This window comes from Erithacus rubecula (assembly GCF_903797595.1).
Source record: "Erithacus rubecula genome assembly, chromosome: 3".
NCBI classification, from domain to species: domain Eukaryota; kingdom Metazoa; phylum Chordata; class Aves; order Passeriformes; family Muscicapidae; genus Erithacus; species Erithacus rubecula.
This window is the reverse complement of record NC_136689.1, coordinates 19,767,080-19,794,764: the sequence shown is the minus strand read 5'-3', so window position 1 is coordinate 19,794,764 and position 27,685 is coordinate 19,767,080. Positions and strand designations below refer to the sequence as shown.

Sequence of the window (27,685 nt, the reverse complement as noted above, 5' to 3'; positions counted from 1 at the left end):
TTCTTCAGCATCCCATGCTGTTCAAATAATAAACCACCTATTTATATAATGCTGTATATGCCTTAATATCAGCAAAGACTAATACAGGGAAACACTGATTGCAAGCTGCCACTACCCCCTGCTGTGTTCTCTTTCCAAGTCACTCTAAAAATACGTTTCAGCGTTATCATTCGGTAATTACATTTCCTAATAAACACAGAGCATCCTTCCCTCAGGTCTGCTAAGGGCTGAGTAATAACCCCATTTACATGAAGGAGAGCTGGAGGCGGTTGCCAGGGGAGCTGAGGATTGTCCAGACACACTCGCTGCTGGGCGGATACGGCTCGGGATAGCCAGGGCTGCTGAAAGCTCCTCTGTCCGTGTGGAAAGTGCCCCCGCAGGCTGCAACGAGAGAGAGACAACAGGGCTTGGAGAGGATGGCATTAAAAAAAACACAAAACAAAAAAGCTAGGCAGAGACAGAGCACTTGCTAATCAAGAAAGCATTTCTCCTTGTCTCTTTGCTCTTTAGCTTGTTGATGTACTTGCTGAGACCTTGGCCAAAAAGAGGAAGGGCAACAGGGGAGGTTCAAAAATTGAATGGCAGAGAGAAAAAGAGGTAAAGGATCTGTTCTTTTTATTAAAAGACAGAGGCATAAGGAAGTGGCACCTGTTGTATGGACTTACATGATGATGATGCAGCATAGGTGGCATGGAAGCCCCTGGCAGCAATGTTGGTGTTGGAGATGAAATTCACCACCAAGGCATTACCAAAAGAAGTGATAGGGTGTGGCATAGTAGTGCCACAGTAACGGCCTGAAAGAGAGCAGACCAGAGAGGGAAAAAAAACCAGTATTTTACATGCAATTATTACTGGTAATTTTACATTTGAAACTAATGCCTGACAACAAGCAGGAGTAATGTTTGTTGCTTACAATTGTAGTTGTCAATTCAATCTACAAAAAAAGAAACACTTCATTACATTTGCACAAAACTCAACTCTTGTGGCAATTTTTTTTAACATTTTGGTAAAGGACCTACCCCACTTCAGATACCCTTGTCCTGGCTGTCATTGAGTGCCCTCAATGAAAATGAAAAAAATGAGGAATTACTGCCTAATTGGAAATAAGCCCCAACAAAACCTATCAAATATATCTGACAGCAGTGTCCATTTTGCTCAATTGGGATGGGGAAAAAAACCCAACTGAAAAATAACAGACCATTACTCCTGTAATGGACTGTAACAAGGGGATTAGGAATATGAGTCAAGGTCTGTCAAAAAGGCATCAGACAGTAAAAAGAAAGATAGCAGCTAGAATCATAGAATACTTTGGGTTGGAAAGAGCCTTTAAAGATCATCTAGTCCAACCACCCTGCAATGAGCAGGGACATCTTCAACTAGATCTGGCTGCTCAGAACATCATCCAGCCTGACCTTGAATGTTTCCAGGGCATCTACCAGTCCTCTGGACAGCTTGCTGCAGTATTTCACCATCCTCATTGTAAAAAAATTTTTCTTTATATCTAGTTGAAATTTAACTTCTTTTAAAACCATGACAATTTCAATATGACTTTCTAAAATGTTTTTTTCCCATTTTTCTTACATGTCCCCTTTAAGTACTTAAAAGTCATTTTGGCAAGTGAAAGCCAAAGACAGGAGACAAAAAATGAATTCTGCTACTAGTTACAAACCATTTCAATTGACTGCAGCCCCACTCCCATCAAAAGAGCATGTACATAAACAGAGTAGGGGAGAACATAATAAGACAGAGATATTCTCGATTTTCCAGAAAGGAATTAGAGGCAGCCCAAGGGATATGAGGAGAGCTGGGACCACCCTGTGGCCAGGGCTCTGAATTTTGCTGCTTCAGGCTGCTCCTGGCACTTGAAGGTGATGGTACTGTCCAGAAGAAAGCTATAGAAAAGTCAGGAAGGACAGAAAAATTAGGCTTTCCACAGCTTGATGAAAAACCATTTTCTGCTCCCAGAAGTCTGCAGCTTGCTTACTTGTGTTTAGCATGGACTGTAGTTATTTGCTGTGCTTGTGAGTTATGTTATGTTTTTGTAAAATTAACTGGAAATTCTGTTTAAACTGAATTGCTTGGTTCCCAATATTGTTCAGCTGAGGAGGAAGAAAAAGGCAGCTGGAGTAAACACCAAACTGCAGGTTAGTAGGGCATAGTCAGAGCCTGGGAGGACTCTGCCATTCACACTGAAGGCTTAGTCTCCATTCTCAATTCCCTCTGGCCAGAGAGGCCAAGGAGATTCTGTTATCAAAGAAAATCCATGAAGCAAGAGATCATGAGAAGAAAACCTTCTCCTGCTTACCTTGGGTGCTATTCTATATAGATATACAGAAGGGAAAGTTACAATACCTTGAAGAGGAGCCTCATAGTTATTCCCATCCAAAATCTCCACAAAATTTGTTGTACAGTTTTGTCCATCATTTTCAATATCAAAGTCAGTGAACGAAAGTGTGATGTGGTTGACTGGCAACAGCAAAGAGTAAAAGTTAGGAAGAAGTTTGTAATTTCACAAAGAAAAAATTATATGCAAACCAATGTTCTTTTTTTCCCCTGAAGTCAACGAATCGCCATAAAGCATATCATCTGAAGTAGTTTTCTCATTATATATTGAATTAATCTGACGTAAGTGCATTAACCTTTAGTGCAAAAGTCCTGGTAAATCTCTTCAGCTCCCTTCAGTCCTTTCTAGTTCAACTGACATTAGAAGGACAGGATTTAGCATATACACACGGATTTAAACTTCCTTGTTTCTGGACAACTTCATTATATACTGAAAACATTAGCAAATAAAACATGGAAAATCTACAGACATGCAGAAACAAAAGCTACACACCCATGACCTGCTGTCCCTTTGTGATCTATACCATAGATCTGGACAAATGTGCCCTGCTCCAGGCTTAGAGAGATCCGCTTCTTTCATCATATTGCAACATTCCATGTTCATCAATTGGACTGGTCAAAGGATCATTAACTACCCTCAGCTATACTTGTACAGAATTGGATTTTCCACACTCTTGGACTGCAGGCTATATCATGAAAAAAGAGGATTTCTGAGTCAAGGTATTTTGACCCTCCTACTGCTCTTGCTTGTCTGATACAAACAAAGGTGAAGTCACAGCAGGCAGAAGAGAAGCTGTCCTTCTAGGACTTCTGTCTGGGACAGAAGTTACTACTGCCCTTAGGGTTCCATGCAGTTTGAGTGGGTCAGAAAGTGTCTCATGATTTTGATAATAACTAAGCTTTCTCCCACACTGACCAAGCTGAATTTGACACAAATATTTTACTTCTCATTGGGCCCCACTTAATTGGCTTGAATAAGCAGAAGTGACAGCCATGGAGCCCAGGCTGCCTCCAGCAGGGTGCCAGGCTGAAGTGACAGCCATGGAGCCCAGGCTGCAGCCAGCAGGGTGCCAGGCTGAAGTGACAGCCATGGAGCCCAGGCTGCAGCCAGCAGGGTGCCCTGCCTGGCACTCAGCTGCATACACGTGTGTCACACTCCTTTGTGTCCCGCCCGGTCAATCAATTACCGCTATCAATGCTGGTCCTCAGGATACACAGCAAAAAGGAAAAACACAGTGGGTGGCCAGGGCAGGAGACTTGTTGGCTTTCCCAGTAAAAGCAGAGCAGGAACTCTGCTGTGGCCTGCCATTGGCTAAATCTATTGGACATGGGCATGCAATGCAATGTATGTGCAGTATTTATTGATGTAGTGCCATGCGACGGCTGAGAGTGTATCTGTGCACTTAACAACAGTTTATATTTTTTTGTTTGCATTTGAAATTGAATTTTCTGTGTACCTTTTCTCATTATTAAATCTAATTTTTTTTAATGTTAACAGCATAGATTTCATGTAACACAACTCCAACTTGAAAACTCCAGACCAAAAAAAGGTCCGCTAAATACAAGTGCTTTAATTATATCTAAACCCTTAGATTTTATCACAAATTAATCCAACTTCACATAGTATTCAACAACTCATTTATAATTATAACACTTGGGTTGCAGTAAATTAGCTAAGATGACAAAGTTGTAAATTGTTTTCCTCGCTATGCACTAAATCTTTTCAGTGAAATCTGACTCATGACAGATTGGGAGAGCCACACTCACCAACTACCAGGATGCAGAACTTCCTAAAGAAATAAAGGAGGAATTTTACATTGTTATTACAGAAAAAAAGATGAGGATGTTAGTCATCCCAACTAACTATAAAAGATGTTGTTACTTACATGGTTCCTGAGCCTGAATAATCCAGCTGCAGTTCTGATTGTTTGGGTATTTGGCAGGATACAGAGGAGAGGAAATTGCTGCCCCAACTGAATCTGACTCTATGAAACTTCCACATGCTTTAGAATGAAACACAAAGATACAGGTACATATATAAATATTTATATATACAAATCACCCTGCTTAGATTCAGTAGTGAAAATGAATGTACAAAGTGTAACATGGTACATCAGCATGAAATGAGGATAAAATTTGCAATAGTAGTTAATCAGAAGACACTTAAGGATTAGCTCCCAGCACTGGCTGCACTTTCTTGACATGGAACCACATGCCATGCTGCACCTGGCTGACCATCTGCAAGAAGCCAGAATGACTTTAGACCAGATAATTTTCATCTCTTCATGAAGAGATATCTTGGGGCCAAAATAACTTGGATTCAGGGTAGTGCAATACACCTATTTCTCTGGTCATTTGTCTATGTCGGCAACTAGGAAGAATAAAATCCTAAGCAACTGCCCACAACCTTCCACCACCCAAGGGTGGCCCCACATTGCACTGGCAGGATCCTCTTGTGAGCTGCCAGCAAAACTGCAGTTGTGTGAGGTGTTGCACATGTGCTAGAGCTTGACTGAGTGCAGAACTCTGGCTGACAGTGCCTCATCTCTAAGCTCACTGGCTGCTCATAAACTGCCCAGGACAGAGTTTAACACACACCTGCTTTAAACTGCAGGGGGAGGAGATGAGTCCCAAGCAGTGAGGCTTATTTATTGTGCTTATTTATTGTAAAATACCAAAGAAAAGAAGGGATTTAGTTAACTGAGTTCTCTCAGGAAGAGGGAAACTGGGTTGCTAACATCCTAGGCAGAGAGCCCTCACTCACCAGACATGGTTTGTGCAGTACTGAATCCAGTAAATGTGTTCTGAGAAAGCTGAACAGTTTAGGCTCTCACAGCTGTTAGCAAGAAATGCCTAATTAGGTATCTAACTAGTACCTCAGTAACTGGGGTTTCTGAGATTTTTGTTGATACAAAATCCTCCTTTTCCTCATAATTTTTTCACAATATTTTCAACAAAAGAAACGTTTCTGGGAAAAGCAATAATTTTAGTGAAAAGAATCCTGAGAGGAAAATGAGAGAAACTGGTTTTCTCTGCAAAAATTAAATGTCTGTATCTCAGGGAAAAACTGTTTCTCAAATTACTGAGAAAAAGTAAAAGCAAATCACCAGGTATCAAATAATATGTAACTTCAGGAAAAATTCTGCCCAGTTGGTGTCATTTTTCATTAAAAAAGAATCCATGTAAAATACCAATTAGTCCACCACAAATTGGATAGTTGATGTTTGGCAGGGTGTGCAGCCTGAATCCATGGACTTCATCAACAGCACCACACAGAATTCTTTTATAGCTTTTCGGATTCATGCGCATGGATGGACATATAAAATGTTATTTTGTCACTAGGTCTGTGGAAAATGCCAGTTGCACATTTTTCTCAGGACAGTTATGGACAGCTAACTCTAGGAAGGAAGAATAAGAGGTAGCTGATGTGTGCTAGATGCCTTGCTATGAAAATTATGATTTCTTCTTTTCCCAGTTAAAGAATCTAAGTTGATCCTTAAAGACTTTAAAATCTTTCATCTATAATTTGGAAAAATTTGTTCCTGGTAAAGATACACAGCAGTGTGCAGCATGGGTAGAAATGACACTTCCCATTATCAGCTGTGCTAAAAGACTGTGCCAGCTACAAAGTGGTGATCAGATAAAAATGCCTTAATGTGAATGATGAAATTACCCTGGGTGAAGCGAGCACTGAAGCCCCTGTGCTGGATGGTGGTGTCGGAGTGCAGTCGGATGTACATCAGGTTCTGGGAGGATGTGATAGGAGCAGGGTGCTGTGCTCCACAGAGCCTTCCAAGAAGGGGTGCTTCATTGCTAGGACCATCAAATACCTGTTAGGAAAAGATAAAATGAAATATTTGGTTTTAAAGGGAGTATTGAGAAGACTTTTATTCCATTCCTTCTCTTATGTTTCATATATGTTGATCATGATGTAGTCCTGCTGTGGGCAGTGCAAACAAACTGTACATTGCCTATCTTACAAGGCAATTTCCAAAAAATGCACATATTTCAGGTTGAAACTATTGTGACCCTTGTAACAGAAATGCCCCCAGTAAACATCTTCTTTCAAGTATAGTGGGTATTGAAGCAAGTCTCCTTTAACAATCCAGATGTCCCCATATATTTGATTTTTTCTGTCAATGGCTAACATAGCTCCTGTATAACTTTCATTCAGTTAAACCCTACATCTTGTCTCAGTAAAGATTTCCAAACTGGCCCAAACATGCAACTGGTGCATCCATGAGAGAGCTGTGACTTGGGATAAAATTCACTAGGATTATGGTTTTTAGTTCCAGAATCAAGGATTAGAGTCCTATATCTGTTTTATAACAGCTTTAGAGTGCTGAATTACACACATATAAATGAAGTGCTATTTAAGCAGAAGGTAAAAAAAAAAAAAAAAAAAAAAAAAAAAAAAAAGAGGAAGAAAATAGACAGGTTTGCAAAACTTCACATTTAATTTTACCACTAATGTCTTCCTTCTCTTTTCTTCCCCTACAGCTGATAATTTTGTTTCCTTCCTGTTTCACAATCAGGAAGAGAAGTACAGAGTACTTAGAAACAATGAATTTGTAACTGAAGCAACATCAACATTTTGACAAAAGAAAGTACAGAGAGAGAAAAATGGCCACAGCCTCAGTCTCCCATTAATCCTTCCTAGCACTCCAGCAGAATTTGATTGATGATTTGTTGTTGCTGTGTTTGCCATGGGACAGTCTCAGAAGTGCCTGCCTTCAGCAGGAGGAGTGCTGGAGCCCCCAGCACATTTACAGGACCCACAGAGGAAGAACCTTTGGGCTGCAACTGCAGCTGAATTCAGTCCCTGTTTCAGCATTAATGTCCTGCTCTGCCATAGGCACATCATTTCATACAATGGAGAAAAATATGGATTAAAATGTGTATGGGAGCACCCAAAAATGGAGCCAGGGTGCTAAATGCTCTATAAAAGACGTACAAATGCCATCAGATTAGAAGACATGTACTTTTTATTGAAAATGTCTTTCTCTACTTCAAAATGCCTCATATTCTAGCTAGTCTGTGCAAGGCAGCACCAATGAATTACAATTTTTTAACTAGACTATGTAACACAATGCAATGTTTCTGCCTCCAGTATTCAAAAGCTTTTGAACACACTTGTGAAAAAAAAAAAAACAAAAACAAAAACCAAACCAGCAGCTGAAAGATGACCTGTCTCAAATAAACCTCAGAGCTAAGAAACAAGGGACAAAACTCCTGTTTAATCCCCTGACATACCCTACACAGTCAATGCTGTACTCATGAATTAAACATTTGCCTGTGATTCTGTGAACACTAGCTAGCTGTGTGGGATCTTGGGATGGAGTATTAAGTCTGCAACGCCTGTTAAAATGAGTACCTGGTAAAGACACCCAAAAACATCCATCCATTCAACCTTTTCTTCTCTCTTGGCAGCCTGCCACAATCAGCCCTCTAATACACAGTGTGCAGTGTTTATTCTTCTTCTGCACACATATTCTGTATATAAATCAGATTGCCTGTAGTTAAAAACCACAAACCCTGGAATGTGGGGGGAAAAAATAACCCTTAGGAATTAAAGCAGTGTCTTTCCCTAGACAGCAGTGAGAGGATTTTATCTGAATGCTAGACCTGAGAAGCATTGCATTGACAGGGCATAAAGGGAGGGCCTGACTACTCCTGGCAAAATGCTGGCTTTGATCTGTGTGCCTCTGCCCAGCTGAGGATAGACCAGGAGAATTTCAGGCTTGCAGTTAGATCAGAAGCCACAATATTCACACACTATTTCAGAAAAGAGTTGAGTCTCTGTAGTTTCTTAAAGTTATTTTAAAAACATCTGAGAAATGCATTTTTGTGGCTTCATGACTAAGGAAACCTAAGGACTAAGCATCTGCTTACTTAAAAGCCAAGTTTACAGTTGCATTGTGCATAGCAGCAACTCCCTTTCCACAGTGAACATAACTGAGTGACTCATTGCCTTCTGCAAACGTGTCCTGAATTTTGCACAAACACACGATAAAAAGATGTCAGTTTTTGCCTTCCGAGCCAAAAGAACTCCACATATTTCTAACTGCTCTCTCTTGAAAGATCCTATTTGCCAACACCTGGAATAAATTAAGTCCTACCTTCTCTCCATCTCCCAGAGGCTTACATCTTTACATTCCTGTGTTTTACTTGTTATACTGCAACAGGAAAGAAAAATAATGTTTACTTATTCAAACTCACTGGACAGAATAAGCTATTTCTCACTCCCCTTTTCAGGACCTTTGCTACAAGCACTCCTTTCTGAGCCTTGTCCTCCTCCAGTCTCCAAATACTTCAAACTCTTGCTAACCTGAGCTCCTGGCATAGCATCAAATATATTATTGGTTAAACACAGTCCAAAAATATAGCAACTGGTGCATTCACAATTTCTTTCCCTCTACTTTCCTTCAAATAAACAATATTTTTGCGAGTCACACTCTCCTGACAGTAGTACACACGGATTGATACACAGAGAGGAATTAAAAATTTACTCAAGTATGGTGGCTTGCAATGACATAAAAAAAACTCTTCTCAAAAACCTTATGCTTTCTACATAATATAACTGAGTTAGACTTGAGATTAGAGAAAGGCTATACACCCTCATTCAAGAGATGAAGAGATGGTCATCTGTTCTGTGAACAAATGAAAAAGAAAACTGAGGTGCAGAAACAGAGGACTCAACTAAATTTAGAAAGCTAAAGGAATGAAAAATGTGCTCACTGCACTCCCTCCATTGGCTGTAGAGGGAGCTCAGGGCAATTATCCCAGGATTTACCATCACAGGCTCAGAATATATTTGGCTGAACCTAGATCTGTGCTCAGATTCACATCTGAAATCACTGAGCAGGACTGAAAAATGCACCAGGCTTTATGGAGTTGAGGCATAGCCAAGAAGCAGCAGACACAAGTATTTTCCCTCCTCCCACTCTGCTCACATAACACACATGCAATGGAAAACCTTAGAGGAAAAAAATACATTTTCATGCATTCCCCACAGAAAGGAATTTATGGTAGAAATATTAAAAAAAAAAATCTTGAGTCATTCTGCAGGGGAAAATGAGTGGATCTAGAAGGGGGGGAATGAAGAAAAAGACCATTGGTACACTCAAGGGTGGAGGGAAGCCCCAAGAGAACTCACAGAGCAAATAAAATCCAAACAGATAAGTAAAAGATTCAAGAAACAGAAAAGGGAGGAACCTCTGTGCTCCATATACATGATAGTTGTTCTGTTATTAGGGAGAGACAAACAGTCCACCTGCTTCCTTAGCTGCCTGTATTTTCCATTCACACAGCTTTTGGAATGCAATTCCTAAACCATTCAGTCAGACATCTACTTACATTTTCCACATATTTTCTCTCTGTCCCCTCACTCTGTTCTCCTACGTGTGAGGCATACAGCAAATCTTGAAATGAGATAAACACAAACCCCATCTATGTGTTGGTAACAAGTGATTCCCCTATTATTGGCACACCAGGAGTAAAACAATCTTCATTTACTCCTTTCCTGTCCTGCTGGTTCCTCTGCTGAAAAACTCTACCTCATACACCAAGGCCTGAGACCCTTTTGTTATCTCTTGGCTTCAAACCAGCATTCCTCCTTATCAATTTTCAAACCACACTCTATATGGTGGGCAGTGATTGATGTCTGCATTAAATTTGAATCTCCAGATGTGTTTGCACAGCTGGGCCTAATGGGCAACTTTCTCCTTCAGCACCCCCAAAAAAACAAAAAGCAGAAGCAAACAACTAATCCTCCTATAGCTCTGGAGGACAAGGGGTGTCACTGCACAGGGTCTTCAGACTCTGTTCACACAAAGAGCTCTGGCACATCTCTGGCCATCTCCTCTGCCCACTGAGGGAATTATTCTTTCCAATAATTCAAAACTCAGTGTCCTATCCAGTCTGTAAAGGTAATAGGGAACTTGTGTTTGTAGCTGCAAGGAGCTCATGGAACTAAGTACTCCACAAAATTAATATATGTGTTAATATCCCTTAGCATCAGGTCTAGAAGAGAAACTGGTATATTAGGCCTTTTCAGAATTTAGCCCTTAATTTGTGAATGGTTTGTTTGCATTAATACAAATACTGCCATCTCAGCCTGTGTTGCTGTCAGGCATTTTGACTTTCTACTCCTGTGTCATAGCACAGAAGATCTAAAAGTTCCTTTTCAAAGGTTCCCTGATGTACTTATTAATTTAAATAACAAACATAACCATATTTCCTTATGCTTTATAACCAGAAAAAAAAAAAAAAAAAACCCAAACCAAAAAACAGAACAGTCATTGTACAAAGACGCTTTGTGGGCAAATGAAATTTTCAGTTCTGCTCAGCAAAATGGGGACACATTTCCTTTTTTTCTAGTTCAGTACAAAAAAGCTTTACAAGGCAATGTTGTTAAAACTGATGCTGTTTTCAAAAGAGTCACAGCTCCTGCCAAATTGAGTTCTTTGTGAATGACAGTTTATCAAGGAGTAGAAAACTGGATTTTGGGCTGCAGCCACCGTGCTTTATCTGACTAGTACTGATCACACATGCCTTTGTACTGAGTGAAGTGCAATCTGACATTGAGGGTCAGGATTTCATGTCCCTGCTCCCACTAGGCCAAGAGGAGACCTGGAGAGTTTTCACTGTTGAGCAGCAATCTGAGTTTCTGTGCCACCAACAAAAGTTCACAAGTCAGCAGCAATGTAAAGCTTTAAAGAGAGCAGTGGGTCTAATGAAGCAATTAAACAGACAGCTGCAGAGCACCTGAATAAACAGTGCATACATAAAAAAAATCAGCCAGCAACAATTAATTCCCTCTGGATGGAGACTCCCTGTCTCCTGAGTTTGTAGCAGAGTGTGGGCAATCTGCTCTATAGTCAGCAGTTCATCCTATGGCTTGGAGCAAGCTGTGGTAAACTGCACTGTAAAAGGGAAAGGGTGTCATCATAACAGTCATCTATGCATGAGGTTATTTTGCAAGCATTTCACCAGACTAATTATGGAAACTTGTGAAATTTCTTTTGTTACTTACTTCAACATTGTCATAGTTACATGAATGGTGATTTTCAATGTCAAAATCCGTGAAATTCAATAGGACTCTGTGGCTGTGGTCAACTTGGATAACCCAGGAACAATCTGTGTTGTTGTTGTAAGGTTGAGGATAGTTTGGAGAATGGATTTCCCCGCTGGTAGCTTGGAAAATACCACCACAGCCTGAAAAAGACACAATCAGTTTTAATCACAAGCTATTTTCTTTTATGCTTAGTGAGAATCCCCCTCTACTTTTAAACTAAGAACACCTCCTTCTTTATATTTCCTACATTAAGCTTTTGTAAGATGCTACAAGTGTTGAAGTGTGCAGCAAAAATCAAGGGAAATTCCTTTAGGGAAAGTATAATATTGAATATAATAATTGAATATGCAAAAACACTGCTCTGAGTAACATAGCCCCAGGCTGGTAGTAGATACTGCAAAGGCTGAAGCACTAGTGCTGGTATTCTTCTATCCTAGATACTGCAAAAGCAATCCAAAATACTGTTCATAGGAATGCCAGAGACCTGGCATTCTGAGAAAGCAATAACTAGGCTTAGCTGAGCATGGGGGGAGAAAATTACTTTTTTTTTACTGACAGAGCTGGGAGTTCCTCATGGCTCATGAACTGTGCAGCAATTGCAAACCTCAAATTTTTACTTCTCTACTCATGAGGTTGAGGGCTTCCTGAGGACTCCACCCTCAGATAATTCTGGTTAGAGCAGATCTGGTGCTCATGAATATCTTAATAGCCTGGAATGATGGATTCTGTGTGGGAAGTACCAGAGATTTCAACAGGACTTACACAAATGGACTTTTTTATCCTAAAAAGAGATGGAGGAGGGAGAAAGAAAGACATTGGGATTGCTGTAGGTGGAGGCAGCCTGCTGGAAGGATAAAAAAACTATACTGTTACTGTACTGTTATTGCATTCTGGTGAGTGGTATTTTAGAGGCTAGAGGGGGTTGGAGTACAGCAGGCAGGACTTTGTTAAGGGATAAGAAAACTTCAGGGGGTCTAAGTAGAAAAAAAAAGCCGCCAGACCTCAGAAGAGGATTAATTCAAAGGACTATTGTAGACTTCTTTTATTAAGAAAAAAATCTCGTGCCTTTCCCATAAAACTACTGAGAGAGGAGAAGTATAAACCTTGACAAATTAATGAGTCAGTGTGCTTAATCAAGCAAAACTGCAAGAATTAAAATTTTCCTCTCATCACTTTTCTTTGCAATTATTTTCTGATAATTGGCTTTTTTGTAAGAACTCCCATGTAGAGGTGGGAGTCTTTTAAGCATATTTCTTCTTTTACTGATAACTAGTAAGGCTATGAACAAACAATCACATTGGGAAATGGATGAACCTCATAGAGATCAAGTATTTACTAATCACTCCAAATATTTTTGGGGTCCAGTCCACTGTTTTTCAAGTTAAGCCATGTTCTCAAATATTTTTCACTTTACCATTTAAACCAAAAGCATCATTCAGTGAATAAAGTGGGTGGGGAGGAGTGGTAGCATGCAAAATCCTTTGCTGATTGCAGGAACATCTTCATTAATTATGTAGAGAAGAAACATAAACAAAATACATACATAGACCTAGATTTAATAGAGTTAATAATTAGAGTTAAAAAATAGAGTTAATAATTCGACAATTTTTAACTCTGTGTGTTTTTCAGCGTACCATAGTGTTACCAAATTCAGTATCACCAAAATTCTCTTTCAGCTTTCACTCCTGTGCTGTTTGACTGCTTTGAATGCTTGCATGGCAGATCCTCAATTCTCAAGATTTCCTAAATTTCTCATGATATTAATCAGTGTACTCACCACCTGGATTTTCTTGCCAGGAGGCATTGAAACCTCTCCCTGTCACTGCTGCATCTGTCTCAAAACGCACAACAGCTGAATTGCCAGTGGTGGAGACTCGCAGGGGGTTCTGTGCTGGTCTTGAAACACACAGCTGGGCCAGCCTAGGAGAGAGGAAATCTGGGCCACCAAAGACCTAGAAGTGGAAGAAATATTGTCAAAGTTTTCCAAAGAGACTATCTGTCAAACATTGTACATGAGAACTGCTTAGTTTTTAGGAGAAAAAAACCCAAAACATCTCTAAGTGCTGAAAACTATTCAACATTTTAAAATGTAAAGCAGCTAATAGAGTCATTTTCTTTGCAGACTTACTTGGTATCTGCACCACCTGTACAAACCAAATTTTAAATTCTAGATGATTGGACAACAGCCTTGCATTAAATAGAATTTTCTGTTTGGGGACTTGGCCAGATTCTTCCCTTTCCCTCCAGAATTAGTTCTCCAGGCACATAAACCCAGATGTTTTGGTTTTTTTCATGCTTGTGCAAGAAAACTGCTTCTTTTTGCAGGAACCTGTGCTGATGATTTGCACCATTGATACTTAGAGGCATAGTTAAGGATGATTTTTAAATTGGGGGCAGATTTCAAAATTACTTCTGATTGAAAAAAAAAAAGCATTGCAAATTTATTTACTTCAAGGGCAGCATAAATATCAAAAATACCGGATTTGGGCTCAAGTAAACCACATTTTAATAATGTTCTTTGGAAGCAAGGATATATAGCATGCATATTTGCCACAAAAGATGGGTTTTGGCTTTTAAGAGTAATTACTTCCTTCTCAGAAGAGACTGCCTCAGGCAGTCATAAACCAGAGAACCACCACTCCCTTAAGCATCACAGCAGTATTATGTACTAAAAATGCATTTTTAAACCAAGTTAAGTGAATTAGATGGCAGTGCTGAGCCTTGTTAACCCTGTTTCTCATTTTCCAGAAGGGATGTAGGATTTTAGTTTGAACCCATTTGTAACTGGTGGAACTGGCTCACCTTCCCTAGTCTTCCCTCTCAAAGCTGAAGGAAACACACATGCTCAGTGCAATTACAAATTGACATGTGATTTTGGTGCCTAGAGCCCTCAATGATTGGATTTTCTTGGCTTCCTGCATGCTAATGAAATGTCACCCAATACTAACAGTCTACGACCTTGCAGCTGCAAAAGTCAGCTTGGCAGTAACCTTGGATGTGAAAACTATAAAAGAGATACACCAAATAAAGAATGTGCTGCTGTCTTTCAGCAACAGAATAAGTAATAGAAAGATTCTAATTCTATAAGCATATATGATTTATAAATCCCAAAACTATATTAGATGACAACAAGTTCTAACAACAAAAATCTCCAACCACCAAAAGAAACCAACAAAACAAACAAACAAACAGAAAACCCCCAAAAGCAGAGAATATGAATATCCCATTAGAATTTTTCAAAAGTAACGCCTCAAGTCCACTCCAAAAATTAATAGTTTGGTAAATATCAAAAAAGTTAAAAGAAGCAGTCTATGCATCTTTCTCAGAAACTGACATTACTCTTAGAAACAGCTTTATATATGTCCTTTTTCCCTATGATCACTTCAAGATGAGGGGAAACTCAATATTTTAGTAAGCTCTGTCAGACATTTTTAAACCCCAGAAGCAGTTTGAGTTCTTTCCAAGCTAAACATCCAAGCAAGTCTAAGAAAGAGCTGAGCTAGTCCCCCCCACATTCAGGGCTAAGTGCGCTGCATTGTTACATAATTTGATTAATTGTGTGCTTGCTAACTGCTCAGAGGGTCTTACACTGCTCTGATGTTAGAGATATAAGAAAAATGATTTGGTTTTAACTGGAAAAAAAATTCAGTGACTCCAGGTTAATGTGAGATTTCAGGAAATGAGGCTTGAATCCTCAAAGATATAAGGATTTAATTTTTCTATAAACATCATAGTCTGTCAGATGTTCAAAAAACAGTATTTTGCTTTGGTGGCTGATAACACAGGCTTAATAGCTTAAACATTTTTATTCTGACAGAGACAGCACTTTTTTCATTCTGCAGGGAGGCTACATGACTTGAATGGATAATGGTTCCTCTGTCCAATCGATCATCTCAAGGCACTCAAAAGAAGTCAGTATGGATGAAATCACAGCTCAGATTCAGAATCGGTAATGAAGCTGTCATGCTCTGGGAAGCAGCCTGTTTGTCCCCTGGAAGCTCAGTGTCTTCAGAAAAATCTTCCTCCCTGGCTGCTTGTGAGGCCCAGTGACTGCTGCTTTTGTCAGAAGTCTGTTCAAATGTGAATTTTAAGATGTGTTTGTGGTACATTCTCTGAGTCAGAGCCACAGCATGAGATGTAGCAGGAACACATGCTCTTAATCATCTAAACCAGCCTAGGGAAGCTATGTGGCAGAGGAAACAGCAGGAGTTTCTAATATGCATCTAGTAAGTCTCCTGGAACAGCCTCTGATATCATCCCTGGTGCTCCCTGGGGCTGTCTGCACACCATGGGCAAGGGAACCAAACCCAGCTCTGACACAAACCCTGCTGGTTTCTGCAGCATTACCTCAGAAATCAACTTGGCCCAAGCTGAACACTTTGAATTGACCTGTTAGGAAAGAATTAAGGAGGGGGAAGAAATACTGATGGAAATCTGAAGTTTGTGGGTCTCCTTTACATTGTTAACTGTTCAGTAACAGCTTCTGTACAGTTTCAAAATAAAAAGCAGTCAGAGGCATGCTCCTTATAGTTATGAGAGTATTTTGTTTTCTCCTTTAGGCCAGTTCAATTAATCAGATGCTTTCATAAGGGCTGGAACAAAAATAAATTTGAGTGTTTCCATGACAAAAAACAATAAAATATTATATTTGGCTGCAAAGAGAAAAACCAATAGTTACCACATGAAAAAAGAAGAGGGAAAAGAGAATGGATGGAAAGAATTAATTCAAGGGTGTGGTTCATAAAGAGTGATAGGATATCTGAGCTGAAAAAAATATACATATAAACATCTAGTCTGACCAGAGTACCTGACCCCAAGATAAAGTGGTATTGGGTGGCATAGCAGGGCTTCAGGCACTGCCATAAAGCCTGTGGTTTTAATCTGTTCTTGTCATTTGCTTCTGCCCTGTTAGCTCCATTTAATGTTAACAGTCAGCATTCCAGAGTTATGAGCAACAGAAAGCTGTTTTTATGCAGTTGGTCACCCTCATGACACAGATTTTCTGGGAATAACACTGATCCCTCCTCAGATATAAAGAGAGAGCCTGGTTTTGACAGAGAATTAAGAACAGTGGCAATATACGATTTTTCTGTATATTTAAATGGACTTGGAAGTGCAATAGATTGACAGTCTTTCTTTTCAGCTCAGGCTACATCTTGCTGAGGAAGAATATATTTATAGTTTGTGAAAATCTGGTCCATGCTAAAGGAGAAGATGTCATAATTTATGTGTCATAATTTATTCAAAGCAAACATGATAATTTTCCTCCATGAATGTATTTTCAATAGAAGCGATTTAAAAATTATTTCAATTCTTTCACTGTGTCCAAAAATAATGTCTTCTATTTCCATGAAAAATTTGTAGAAGACATCTGTAAGAACAATTTAAATTTACTTCTGGATATTTATAAAACAAATGAAATTGGATGGGAAAGAAAAATGGATACTGCAACAGTGTCATAAAAGAAAAGGGGAGAAAGATTAAAGAAGAATGCATCAAACACTTGAGCAAGGGGGATAACCTGAGGATTTCACATTAAAAAAAATAATGTAGCTATTATTGCACAGTTTTGGTGAGGAATATGGCAGTCCTGGGATACTGACATGGAAATGACAGCTTGTTTAAGAGGCATTGTCAAAGGAGAAGGAAGGGAGATGTTGCCTTTTATAAGAACAAGGGTGCTTCAGACAAATGTGCAAGTCTGAAATACTCAGGGAACTATGGTATAAAAATGAGGTTAGCAACAAAGATATTACAATGGGAAATATCTCTTAGAATTTTCCTAAATTCACTGTCAAGTCAACGGCATGAGGGTGTTTCTAAACGAAAACTCAATGCATCCAGGAGTGCAAGTTTTGTGATTGCTGAGAAATATTTATTACAGGACATATTATTTCAGGTAGCAGACTGAATGGGACATGGAGGGAGAGCAGAGTGCAGAGCTACTTTAGTACTGATTTTGACATCCTATTAAAACTGGAAAATTGTTTGATGTGAAAGGAAGCAGGAAGCAGTAAATTTAATACTCAGAGATAAGGCAAATGGGAAACCAGGAGAATAACCATGAAAAAAAAGAGTCTTCAAACCCCAGAGGTACTTAGACAGGATACTTTTGGGATGATAAGGTGAAAGACCTTTGGAACCTTAGTGATCACTGAAAAACATGGTGTCAAAAGCACACTAGTAACCTTTTTATTAACACTGCAACTTAAACGTGTTTGTGGTTTTCAGCTTGGAAATACATGGATAGCTACAGGAAAGAAGGTGACAAGATGACATGAAAAAGCAGCTTCTGAAAATGGCTAGCCATGTTCTTTTTTTTTTTTTTTCCTCAACTAAATCTGAGTCATCACTTCTCATACTATGTTCTGCTCAGACTATGTCAATCATGGTATGAATAAATATTTTAACAAAAGCAAGAAAATACATATGTGGCAAAGCTCCACTGTGTCTGCAGTTTGGCAGGGGAAGCTCTGCTGCCAGGCAGGACCTTTGATCATGCACTAAGACATGAATCAATTTTTCCCTGTAAGTTGATTTATGTTAGGTTATCTGCCAGCAGATCAGAGGCAGGTGCTGGGAACTGGATGAGCCAAGGTCAGGAGACAAGTGACTTGAAGCATGCCAGCACTGAGGGCAGGAAGGCAGGGAGCTCAAGCAGCAAGGCAAGCATCTGTGCAGATGAATCAGGATGGTTGGAAAGAAGCAAAACACAGCAACTAAGCTGTAAATGGCAAAGAAAGGAAACCCAAACCCTAAGGTGAATAGGAACACAGAGCAGCAAACTGTAGGGTCCTGTTAAACAGTGTCTTTAAGCAGTTGTGTCTGGCAACCCACTCACCTGGTTTTAGGCCAGCTACCTTCCCAGTCAAAAATTTCTCAAACAAATGGTTTTCAGCCATCTACACTTGCTGGATCATGATTGCTTCAGAGCAACCATCTGCAGATGCAGATATTGTCCTTGGATTAATCAAAAAATTATCATCCACAGCAAATTTAGATTTGGAGGCTGCTTAATGGATTCCTCTGGGCAACAGAGGCATAATAGAAGTTTATAGGCAGGCTACCTTCAATCTAGTAATTCTGGGCACAAAGAACAATGAAGATGCAGTACAACAGACTTCATCAATACCCAAAGCAACCAGTACAGGTCACCTACTCACAGTCTCTGGTGTCAGCAATGTGACATACAGGTATATTTGCCAATGCTGCTGATGGAGAATTCATGGAACAACCTCCTTACACCCAGATCCTACAGAAGCCAGAATGTGGGAATGGGCAGCAGAGCATAGGTGTGGGTGCTGAACAGAAAGTTGTCTAACTGTATGCTGTATCACATCACCCACCCAGGAGAAAAGGAGAAGAAAGCAGAGTGGTACAAGTTCTCTTAATCAATCTTTTGCATTCATTACAAAAAACATTAAAAAGTCACTCAAGTATTAACATTGACAAAAAGTCAAAACAAGTGTACTTCCATTAATGATCTCAAATGTCTCTAGTGAGAACAGTTGAGAAAGTCTATAATTCTAAACAATTTCTTCCTGAAATTATTTTCTATCCCTTCTCCTGTATTGGAAGTCAATTCAACTCTTTTAGTTGAGATTGGTCACCTGGTTGCTCACCAACATGAGTGAAAAGATGTCATATATAACAGGGTCATCCAATCTTATGGGTCTCATAAAGGTCAGAACATAGAAAGGCCCCTTTTCTCCTTTTTCCACCACCCTAAGGTGACAGGGTATTGCCTCTTCTTTTATTTTTTTTTTCCTAAGTGCAAAGATTCTTCATAATTTTCATACTCAGGGTTATAAATCTCCCGACATCCTTGGAAGGTCCTACACAAGGTTTCACCTGAGCTATCTCCCACAGTGATCCATCATCTCTCTTTACATCAGGAAATTATTTTCATGGGACAGCACCCTACACTTAGTTCTTTGTAAAAGGTGGGGGTTTTAAGTCTGTTTCAAGGAAGTTTTGTCTCTTTTTAGGAAGCATACAGTGTGTAACATTATATTTGATTAAGGTATACAGTCACTAAAGACATGAAAGCATAAAATAATAAGAACATTGTGGTTTCTGTGACAATACCAGTTGAACATAACTGTAGCCACTGCAGAAATGGGATATTGTGGTAGAATTGTTTATTATGCATCTGCAATTGAATATAATTTGAGTGTTTTAGAGGAGTAAAACTAATGCACTTACCTCTAGAACATCATAGCTGCAGTTTGGATGATACTCAATGTCGAATTCCTGAATGGTGAGTTGAATGCTGCTACCAGGTGCTGTGTGGATGTACCAGATGCATTCCCTATTGCTTGGGTACCTGCTGGGGTAGCCAGGGCTGTGAAATGAACCAGAAGGGCCAGAGAGTTCTTCTCCACAACCTGACAACAAAGCAAAGCAGCTCTGATAAGGACAGGCAGTAGCACCCATTTCATACACAAATCTGTGTAGTGTCCTGTCACAAGGAACCTGGGAAGAGAATGGCAGGCAGGAATGTTTGCACTGCCTGTGCAGGAAGTACTCCTGTTTTGGGATGTTTCATACCAAACCTCAGCATCTGCTCTCACTGCTGAGACACAGGGAAAAAAGTGATCTTTTTTTTTATTAGCTTCTAACTTCATCAGTTCAAGAAAGCTAAATCAGATCCATTCTCAGCTCTAACTGATTTCAAATAATGCACAAGATAAGGTATCATAGGGAGGTCTTTCTATTGTTGTAAAAATGCCATTTCCCACTGCCTTAGAAATCCTAAAATTAAAGACAATGCAATTTGCCTCAGCCTACTAAGCATGATTACAAACTGCCAGATTACAGTGGATAAACCAGCTTTCTGACACTTGGTGGATTTAATGTTCTTTTTTTTATTCAGTTGTAACAGTGCAATTGTTAAACAAGCCATGTTTGAAAAGTTATGTATTTTCTTTTCAGATAAGAATGTATTGTCCTAACACCACTCCCCAGACCCTGGGGTGACTAAGTTCTTACATACTATGAGCTACAAAAACAGTAGCAAAACAATGGATGAAATGCAGGCCCTACTTTAACAGGACAAAGCAGCTGAACATCTGAGACTAGTTTTATCATTGCTTTATGGAGACGTGCTAAGTGTAGCACTAGCCTCTCTTTAATGAATTCCTGGGAAGATGCTATTCCTGACTCAGTGCCCAAGTTCAGGCATAAACACGGTAGGAAGGCACAGCAGCCCTCCCAGTACCAGGGCAGATTTGGATCAGCTATATTAATAGTGAAACCTTACCTTTAGAAAAGCCAGTAGGGTGGCTATTTACCTGTCACGTGTAGAAAGAAAAAGGATTCTGTGTTTGATCTGATTTTGTGTGTGCCACTCTGCCTTCCAACAGCATTTTTTTTTTTTTTTTTTGTTTTTGTGTTGTTCTTTACATTACAAGCCCTCCAAGCATTTCATTTAGGCACTAATCTTTTGCTTACACAGAATTTATAGGGTCACTTAAGCTTTGTAATGCCCTCACTCCATCAATCTTTGCGGTTTCATCTCCAGAGGAAAGTCACATTGAAAAGCCCAAAAACACTTAATAAAACCATCTAACAAGCCATGAGCTCTATATTCCTGGAGGCAAATACTATGGTATGTCAGAAGTGATAAATAACGTCTGTATCAGAGCCTTTATTTATAGGAGATATTTTATAAGATAAACCAAATAAACTACTCCTTTGATCTGCTCAACATATATACACAGATATGTAAAACTCATCTAATCTCTATTAAATCTAAGAATTTGCAATTTGAACAAGGTGTCTTTGACCATTTATCTGCTTTACACCATATTTTCATGAAGTTGGAGATCAAGATCTTCAGTTAAGTGTAAATATTTTCCTTAGTGTCTTTCAAGCCAAACTTGTGGCTGCTATGTCCCAGAAGCATTTACCATCATCTCTACCATGGAGTCTTTCAGCTTCACACAGAAAACCTGACTTTGACTTCCTTATAGTTGGCTACAGGACTTCTAGGACTGCAAAACACAAATCTATGAGGGGAAAGAGCAGCAGGTCTGAAAGGGAGCAAAGCTGTAAGAATCTTTTTTAAGCTAAAAAAGGTGACATCTAAATACACGTGAGGCCATGCCAGCTATGTAACATTGATCTCTCTCACTACATCACACAGTATCCACCAGAAAAGCACCTTGTAAACAAAAGAATTCCCATTAATCCAGGAAAATCTTTACACAGCTGGAGTTGACTCACAGGTGAATTGGCACAAGCTTAGCTCTTGTCCCTTGTCCCCACCTTGCTGCACATGAAGCAGCTGCAGGTGGCTCACCCTGCAGTCACAAAGCTACCTTGTCAAGCTACTGGGCATCTCAATTTAGGAGCTAAAGAAGTTTTTCAGTGTGTTTTAAACTAATCTTGTCTTTGATCCCTGTGGAGGAAAAGGCAGTTCACTTCCTTTCCTGAGGCTGTCAGCACAGGTAAATGTTAAGCCCCCTGAAACTTTGATATCCATGAGCATTTCATCAGTGAGATGGAGAGGAAGAAAGCTTCAGTGTAAACCACCATCCCTTTTTTTCTTCCAGTGTCATTGGAAGACAGCCTGGTTTCCTCTAAAGAAACCAGGTTGTTGAGGTTTTACAACTGGAGAAAAAAAAGGTGTTGTTGTCAGGGAAGCCTTTCAGTGTCATTTTCAGACTTTCTTTCCCCTCAGCAGCCGGAATTACACAGCCACTAAGGACAGACCTCGGGAGGAAAAAGTTGCTTCGCCAGCTTGGGAAACAGAAAGATTTCTCAACAAACAGACTTAATGTCTCTGCTCCTGAGGGGTGGGAACAAGGATCAGGGGAGTTTCAGCAGGCAAAACAAAGCCAAATGCTATTTATCTCAGCCTGAAGAAAGCTGGGAACATTTTCAAACTCAACAGGCAGTTATGACTCAGCTTCTCCTACTAAGAGTTTCCTGATAGTCACAAAGGATGGTTTTTTATTTAAACCTGAAATGGCTCAGAAGGGTGGAATCCTGTGTGCCCCTCTTTGAGGCACAGACCTGACTTCCATGCAACCCTTGCAGGTAGCATTCAGATTACTCACACTCCTTCTCCAGAGAGGTTTGTATTTCCTCTGAGCTCAATCAACATTCTCTGGAAGCACATGAGGAGTAAGAAGGTCAAACTGTTTCTAATGTCCCGTTTGTTTTCTTCCAAATAAATAAGTTCTCAGAAAAGGGTTTTATTCTTTTTTATTTCTTTTTTCTTTTTTTTTTTTTTTTTATGGCATGATTCTTTTAAAGTTTATGCCTAAGCATTCAGTGACTAATAGCTGAAAGAACTCCTTGATCTTTGCAAATATATGAACTTTACACCTGAATTTTTTTGATTGGCCAGCATATACCACAAGAAAACTCCACATCAGAGCAGAAGCACTATCTCTGAACTCTCTGGCCAACTCCCAGAAAGTCTGTACATGGTGTTTCTGTTTTTTATAAGGATAAGGTAAAAGTCAGTTCTATTATGCTTGGCTGAAAATACAGATGCTAGTTGATTTATAAAAAATATTTGCATAAATACTTAAGATATTAAAACACATGTTCCAAATTTAAATTCACTTGCTGCACTACAACACCAAAATGAGAAAACTCAAATAATGAACTTTTTGAAATGCTCACGAAACTTTGATTACAAGGTTACATGAATAATTAATTACACAAATGCAAACCTTCTCCCAATGTTTGTATTTGACTGCAAACATCAAATAAAATTTTGATTCTATTCAAATAAATGGAATTTGTGCTGTTTATAGGAACAAAGTAAAAAAAATTTGGTCTTTAGGGGTAAATAGAAATGCAGAAGCAGAACCTAAAAATAGCTGCATTACTTCAGCTCTCATTGAAATAATAGAGAATAATACCAAGCCATTCTGCTTTTAGTGAAACATCTTTAAAAGTTTTTCTCAGCACAGAAATACACAGTCTTGCTGTGTGCTTTGAAATGCAGACAGCTGCACTGTGGAAAAGTAACTTGCAGCTGAGCTGCATACAGCATGTGACCAGTTTGAGCCAACCTTCTTGCAGTAATTTTGGACATTTCAGCCGTGCACTTAAACAGAGAAAAGAAAAAAAAAAAAAAAAAAAAAGAGAGGGAATATAGTCTCTTAGTAGTGTAAAGGTCCTGGAATTCCCTGGAAAATGCTGAAAACTACTACCTAGTCTGGTGTTAGTTGCTAGGAAACCAGACAACAAACAGAAAATTTAGGAAACACATATTTGGTAGTTTTGCTTTCTTCTGACTAAAATCTACGCACTCACTGAAGGTTGTGCAAGGGATTATTTACAGATCTTTCCATATTACTGCCTGCCTGGTTAGCAGATGGTGTTCATCACCCAAAGAGGAATCCCTATTCTCATCAATAATTATAGCTGAACAGAAATGCTGTAATCTGTGGAGAACTCTCTTATTTGCTAGGTGTTCAGATGTATTCATAGGTATGTTTTAGTCACATGCTAGAAAAAACCCATCCATAAAGGTTAAAGAGAACTGGCACCATTCCTGCAAAATCAAAGTTAGGGAAATTAGAGTTTTCCAGTTGTGGTACTCATGGTAAAACATTTTAGTAAATGTAAGCTGACTCTAGCTGCAAGGAGCATGTACTATAAACATTTGCCAGTACTACAATAATACTTGAGAGAAATATAATTTGGATTTGATTCTGAAAACTTTTGCTGTCTTGGGTAGGTTTGGTTATAGAATATTGTCCAATAGATGAAGCAGAATAATTTATGTGATAAGGGTTTATGCAAGAGAGTAAAAATTCAAGTGAGATACTGTTTTGGGTTTTTTCTGCTTTCTGATTTGTTAATCTCAGACCTTGTTCTTCCTTAATGTGACAGAAAGACACTGAAAAGGAATAGTCATTTCTGGAAACTGAAAAAAAAATGGCAATTTGTGAAAGGTTACCTAAGAAATAAACAACAGAGCTATGACTCAAGCTTAGAAAATCTGGACCTCAGCTCCCTGCTGACATGCAGGATGATACTGTGTTCAGCAATCCTAATGGATGCCTGACAAATGTTTCCAGTGAATGGCTTCTGCACCTTCACCTAACCTCTGTTTCTGTAGTGCTTCCCTGAAGAACTCACAAACTGTTTAACATTGGACCTGACACATACACTGACAACGTGAAACAGAAAGCAGAATAGTTGGTGCAAATTTGGACCATACTGAGAAGAGACAATTAAATTTAAAAGGTCTATTGACAATCAAGTAGCCAAATGAGTGAGCTTCCAATGAAAAGCAGATGCATATATAAAGCAGGGAGGCCCTACATGCATGTTGCTTAATAAGGCAAGTGACAGTTCTAGGAAATATGTATATTCTCAGATATGACAGTTGTCACTGGTATAAGCTTGCACTGAGAGACCTTTGCCCTCTTGGCCTCCTGAATTTTTTTTTTAGGCAAAGCAATTTGATGGGAAATTCATCTTTGCAATATCCAGTAGAATAAGCACCTTGAAGACTAAAGCTTTCTACTGGTAAATAATCATTTTGAGGCCTGGACTGCAGAAGGAAACATTAGTGATTTAGCTAAATCAATTCTAAGTCCATCCTCATCAGTGAAACCTTCTTAGAAAAATAGCATTATTTCACAATAATTTTTAAATTGACTTCTCTGCACTAGAGCTTTCTATCCAAGTTAAAGTTACATAGGATGCTTTTAGGCATAAATAGCAGCATTCTCCTAAGATCAGTTACTAATTCTGTCTTTGTGCAAGCCTTTAGGTTTTCAAAGAAACTACTTGTGGGTTTCCTCAGCAGCTGAAAAGATCAGATGCAAATGTTTTAAACCAAAACAGTTTTATTTCATCTGTGGCAGGAGGGGCTATTCAAATCAGCTATCAATGAGGTAAGCTTTTGTCTTTTTTTTTTTTTTTTTTACTGCCTCACAACTGTGAAAAAGCTGCTGGGAAGAGTGTCTGAAGCAAACTGTATTAGGCACATGGCAAATATAAGTGCTGCTCTCTTTACCATCAAAATGTGAATATCCTTGATACATATCTCATAGAGGCTTCACAACTGCCAGTTAAGGAGCACATGGGCAGCCTGAGAAATAGTTCACAGCAGCTTGAACTCTAGAGCACACATTTGTCACTTGAGCAGAAATAAAAGCTCTTCCCTCAGCAATATATGTAGCTCTGTTATTTTCTTGTCAGGTGAGATGTTACCAGATCTGGATGTAGATGCCCCTAGGAATTTGTCCTCAGGGAAGAAGAGTCCCAAATGCTTCACTGTGAAATATCCAACTCAAAGGCTGCATCTCCTGATCAGTTCCCCAATACACAGAGACTTTTTCCAGTGATTTTTTTAATGAGCTTGAAAGATTTTCAGAAGGGAGAGGTAAATATAGTACTCCAAACACAGGGACATATCTAATTTATCCACTCTATGGCAGCCAGGCAATGGAGCCACCAAGAGTAAGAGGAATAGCTGTATTTGTGCATGACACCAATGCAGAAAAGGAAATTTTTGGAATGAACAAAAAGATGACAGCTGTGCTCAGCTCTGGAGGAACTTGCACTCACATTGCAAGCTGTCAGAAGTCACAGCTGTGACGTTCTGAGCCAGCAATGACATTCCCTAAGAGCCAGGCCTATCTGACCCCACAGATCCTGGTCTGCTGTTTAGACACAGCCCCACATTAGCAGTCTGGGCCCTGTGCAGCATTAGGGTGGAGCTTAGTGTCCAGGAATTAACAGAAGGGCAGTGCTGTCTGACAGAGAAATGAGTGTCAGTGCAGCAAAGGACTGCAGAGGGGTGGGAAAGGAGGGAAAGAACAAGAGTGTTTACCATGCAGGCAGATTTGGAAAGCTTTGAGAGCTTTAGAAAAGCAAGTTAACCCAGCACCATGGCTACTGTATGGAACTGATGTCATCTGGCTGTGCATAAAAGCCTCTGCTTTTTCTTCTTTTGTGCAGCTCCAGGATGACGTCAGCCCACAGCACAAGAAGGTACCTTTGTGCTGGGGCCCTTCCCCTGCTGGCTCCTGCCACACATCCCACTCCCCAGCAATCCCTCCCTCACCCAGAAACGCCCCTCCATTCACCACTGAATGCAAGGCAGCTCAGGGGAGCCAGCAGAGCCCTTTGGGAGCCTGCAAGCTCCAGCAGGCTGTGGCAGGAGCAAGGAGCTTCCATTCAATCCGTGCTCAGCTCGCCTGAACCCCAGCAACCCACAGTGGGGGCTCTGCAGCCCTCTCCAGCTGCCCCACCACACTGCCAGACCTGAAGGATGAGCACTGGTGAGACACACAGGGAAGCTGGGGCCATTTCATTATTTTCAGGGTTGGAGCCCCTTTGGTGGGATGCACAATGGCACACGATTTAACCTTGTTAGAGTCCACAGTTGCTGCTAAATAAGCAGAGGGGAAAATACTACATTTGTAGCCTCATTTATGAAGAAACTACAAATACAGTTTGCCATTGAACAATCATTAACAGATTTGTTTATAGCTGGTGTATGTGCTTGCCCATTTAATAAGGCCTGTGACAGTTTTCATGCCATGCAAGAACAAGAGAACAAACACCCAAAGCATATCCTGGATAATGTCATTTCATGCAGAGAAATGGGGCGGGGGCAGCTGGAAGTGGAAACAAATACCAGTAAATTAAACTATAGAGAAGCCTGCACAGAAAACAGATTTGTATAAAAAATGGGAAAACTGAGGGCTGAATGTTCCAATTTAAAAGCCCAAGTCACTCACAGTTACCCATTACAGCATCTATCTCCTGTTCAGTACAGAAATTCTGGACACACCCCTCATCCCTGTGGGTACTCCTGGAAATGAAAGCATATTTCACTAATTGCTCTCAATCTCCAATCAGCTGATCTTTGACTCTGTACATCTGCAGAAACATCCACTGGGAAAGCATGTGAAGAACTCTGAGGAAATGCAATGGATTTAGAGCTGTAATGGACTATTTCCATTTAGATGGCATAGAGTGGCATAAACTGGAACTCTATTACACATAGGAGGAAGGAAACCCACCTTCCCAGAGGAAACCTGGCTAACTTACCATCAACATGCCATAGCATCTGGAACCCACTTCTGGCATTCAGTCCATCAGAGTAAAACTCCACATGAAGGCTGGTCCCTGTAGTGCTCCCTGCCAGTGGAAGGGATTGTCCACAGAAAGTTCCTATCAGGTTGGCTTGTGCATCAGGCCCATCATAGAGCTAAAAAGAAATGAAAAAAATAACCCAGTGAATAAAAAGCTCCCCATTTAAGCAGCTACCCAATGCTT

General features: G+C 39.8%; 1 protein-coding gene across 1 annotated transcript in view; it reads right to left on the bottom strand.

Moving 5' to 3' along the window:
* CUBN (cubilin) overlaps positions 1-27,685 on the bottom strand; it is a gene marked incomplete at its 5' end in the record, with an annotated part of 139,034 nt that overhangs the window by 55,930 nt on the left and 55,419 nt on the right. Inside the window, 9 exons of the mRNA XM_079301094.1 lie at positions 249-381; positions 666-794; positions 2,353-2,466; positions 4,230-4,346; positions 6,017-6,173; positions 11,378-11,559; positions 13,197-13,371; positions 19,625-19,806; positions 27,458-27,617. Of these exons, the coding sequence (XP_079157220.1) occupies positions 249-381; positions 666-794; positions 2,353-2,466; positions 4,230-4,346; positions 6,017-6,173; positions 11,378-11,559; positions 13,197-13,371; positions 19,625-19,806; positions 27,458-27,617 (1,349 nt within the window). The remainder of the gene's footprint in view (positions 1-248; positions 382-665; positions 795-2,352; positions 2,467-4,229; positions 4,347-6,016; positions 6,174-11,377; positions 11,560-13,196; positions 13,372-19,624; positions 19,807-27,457; positions 27,618-27,685) is intronic.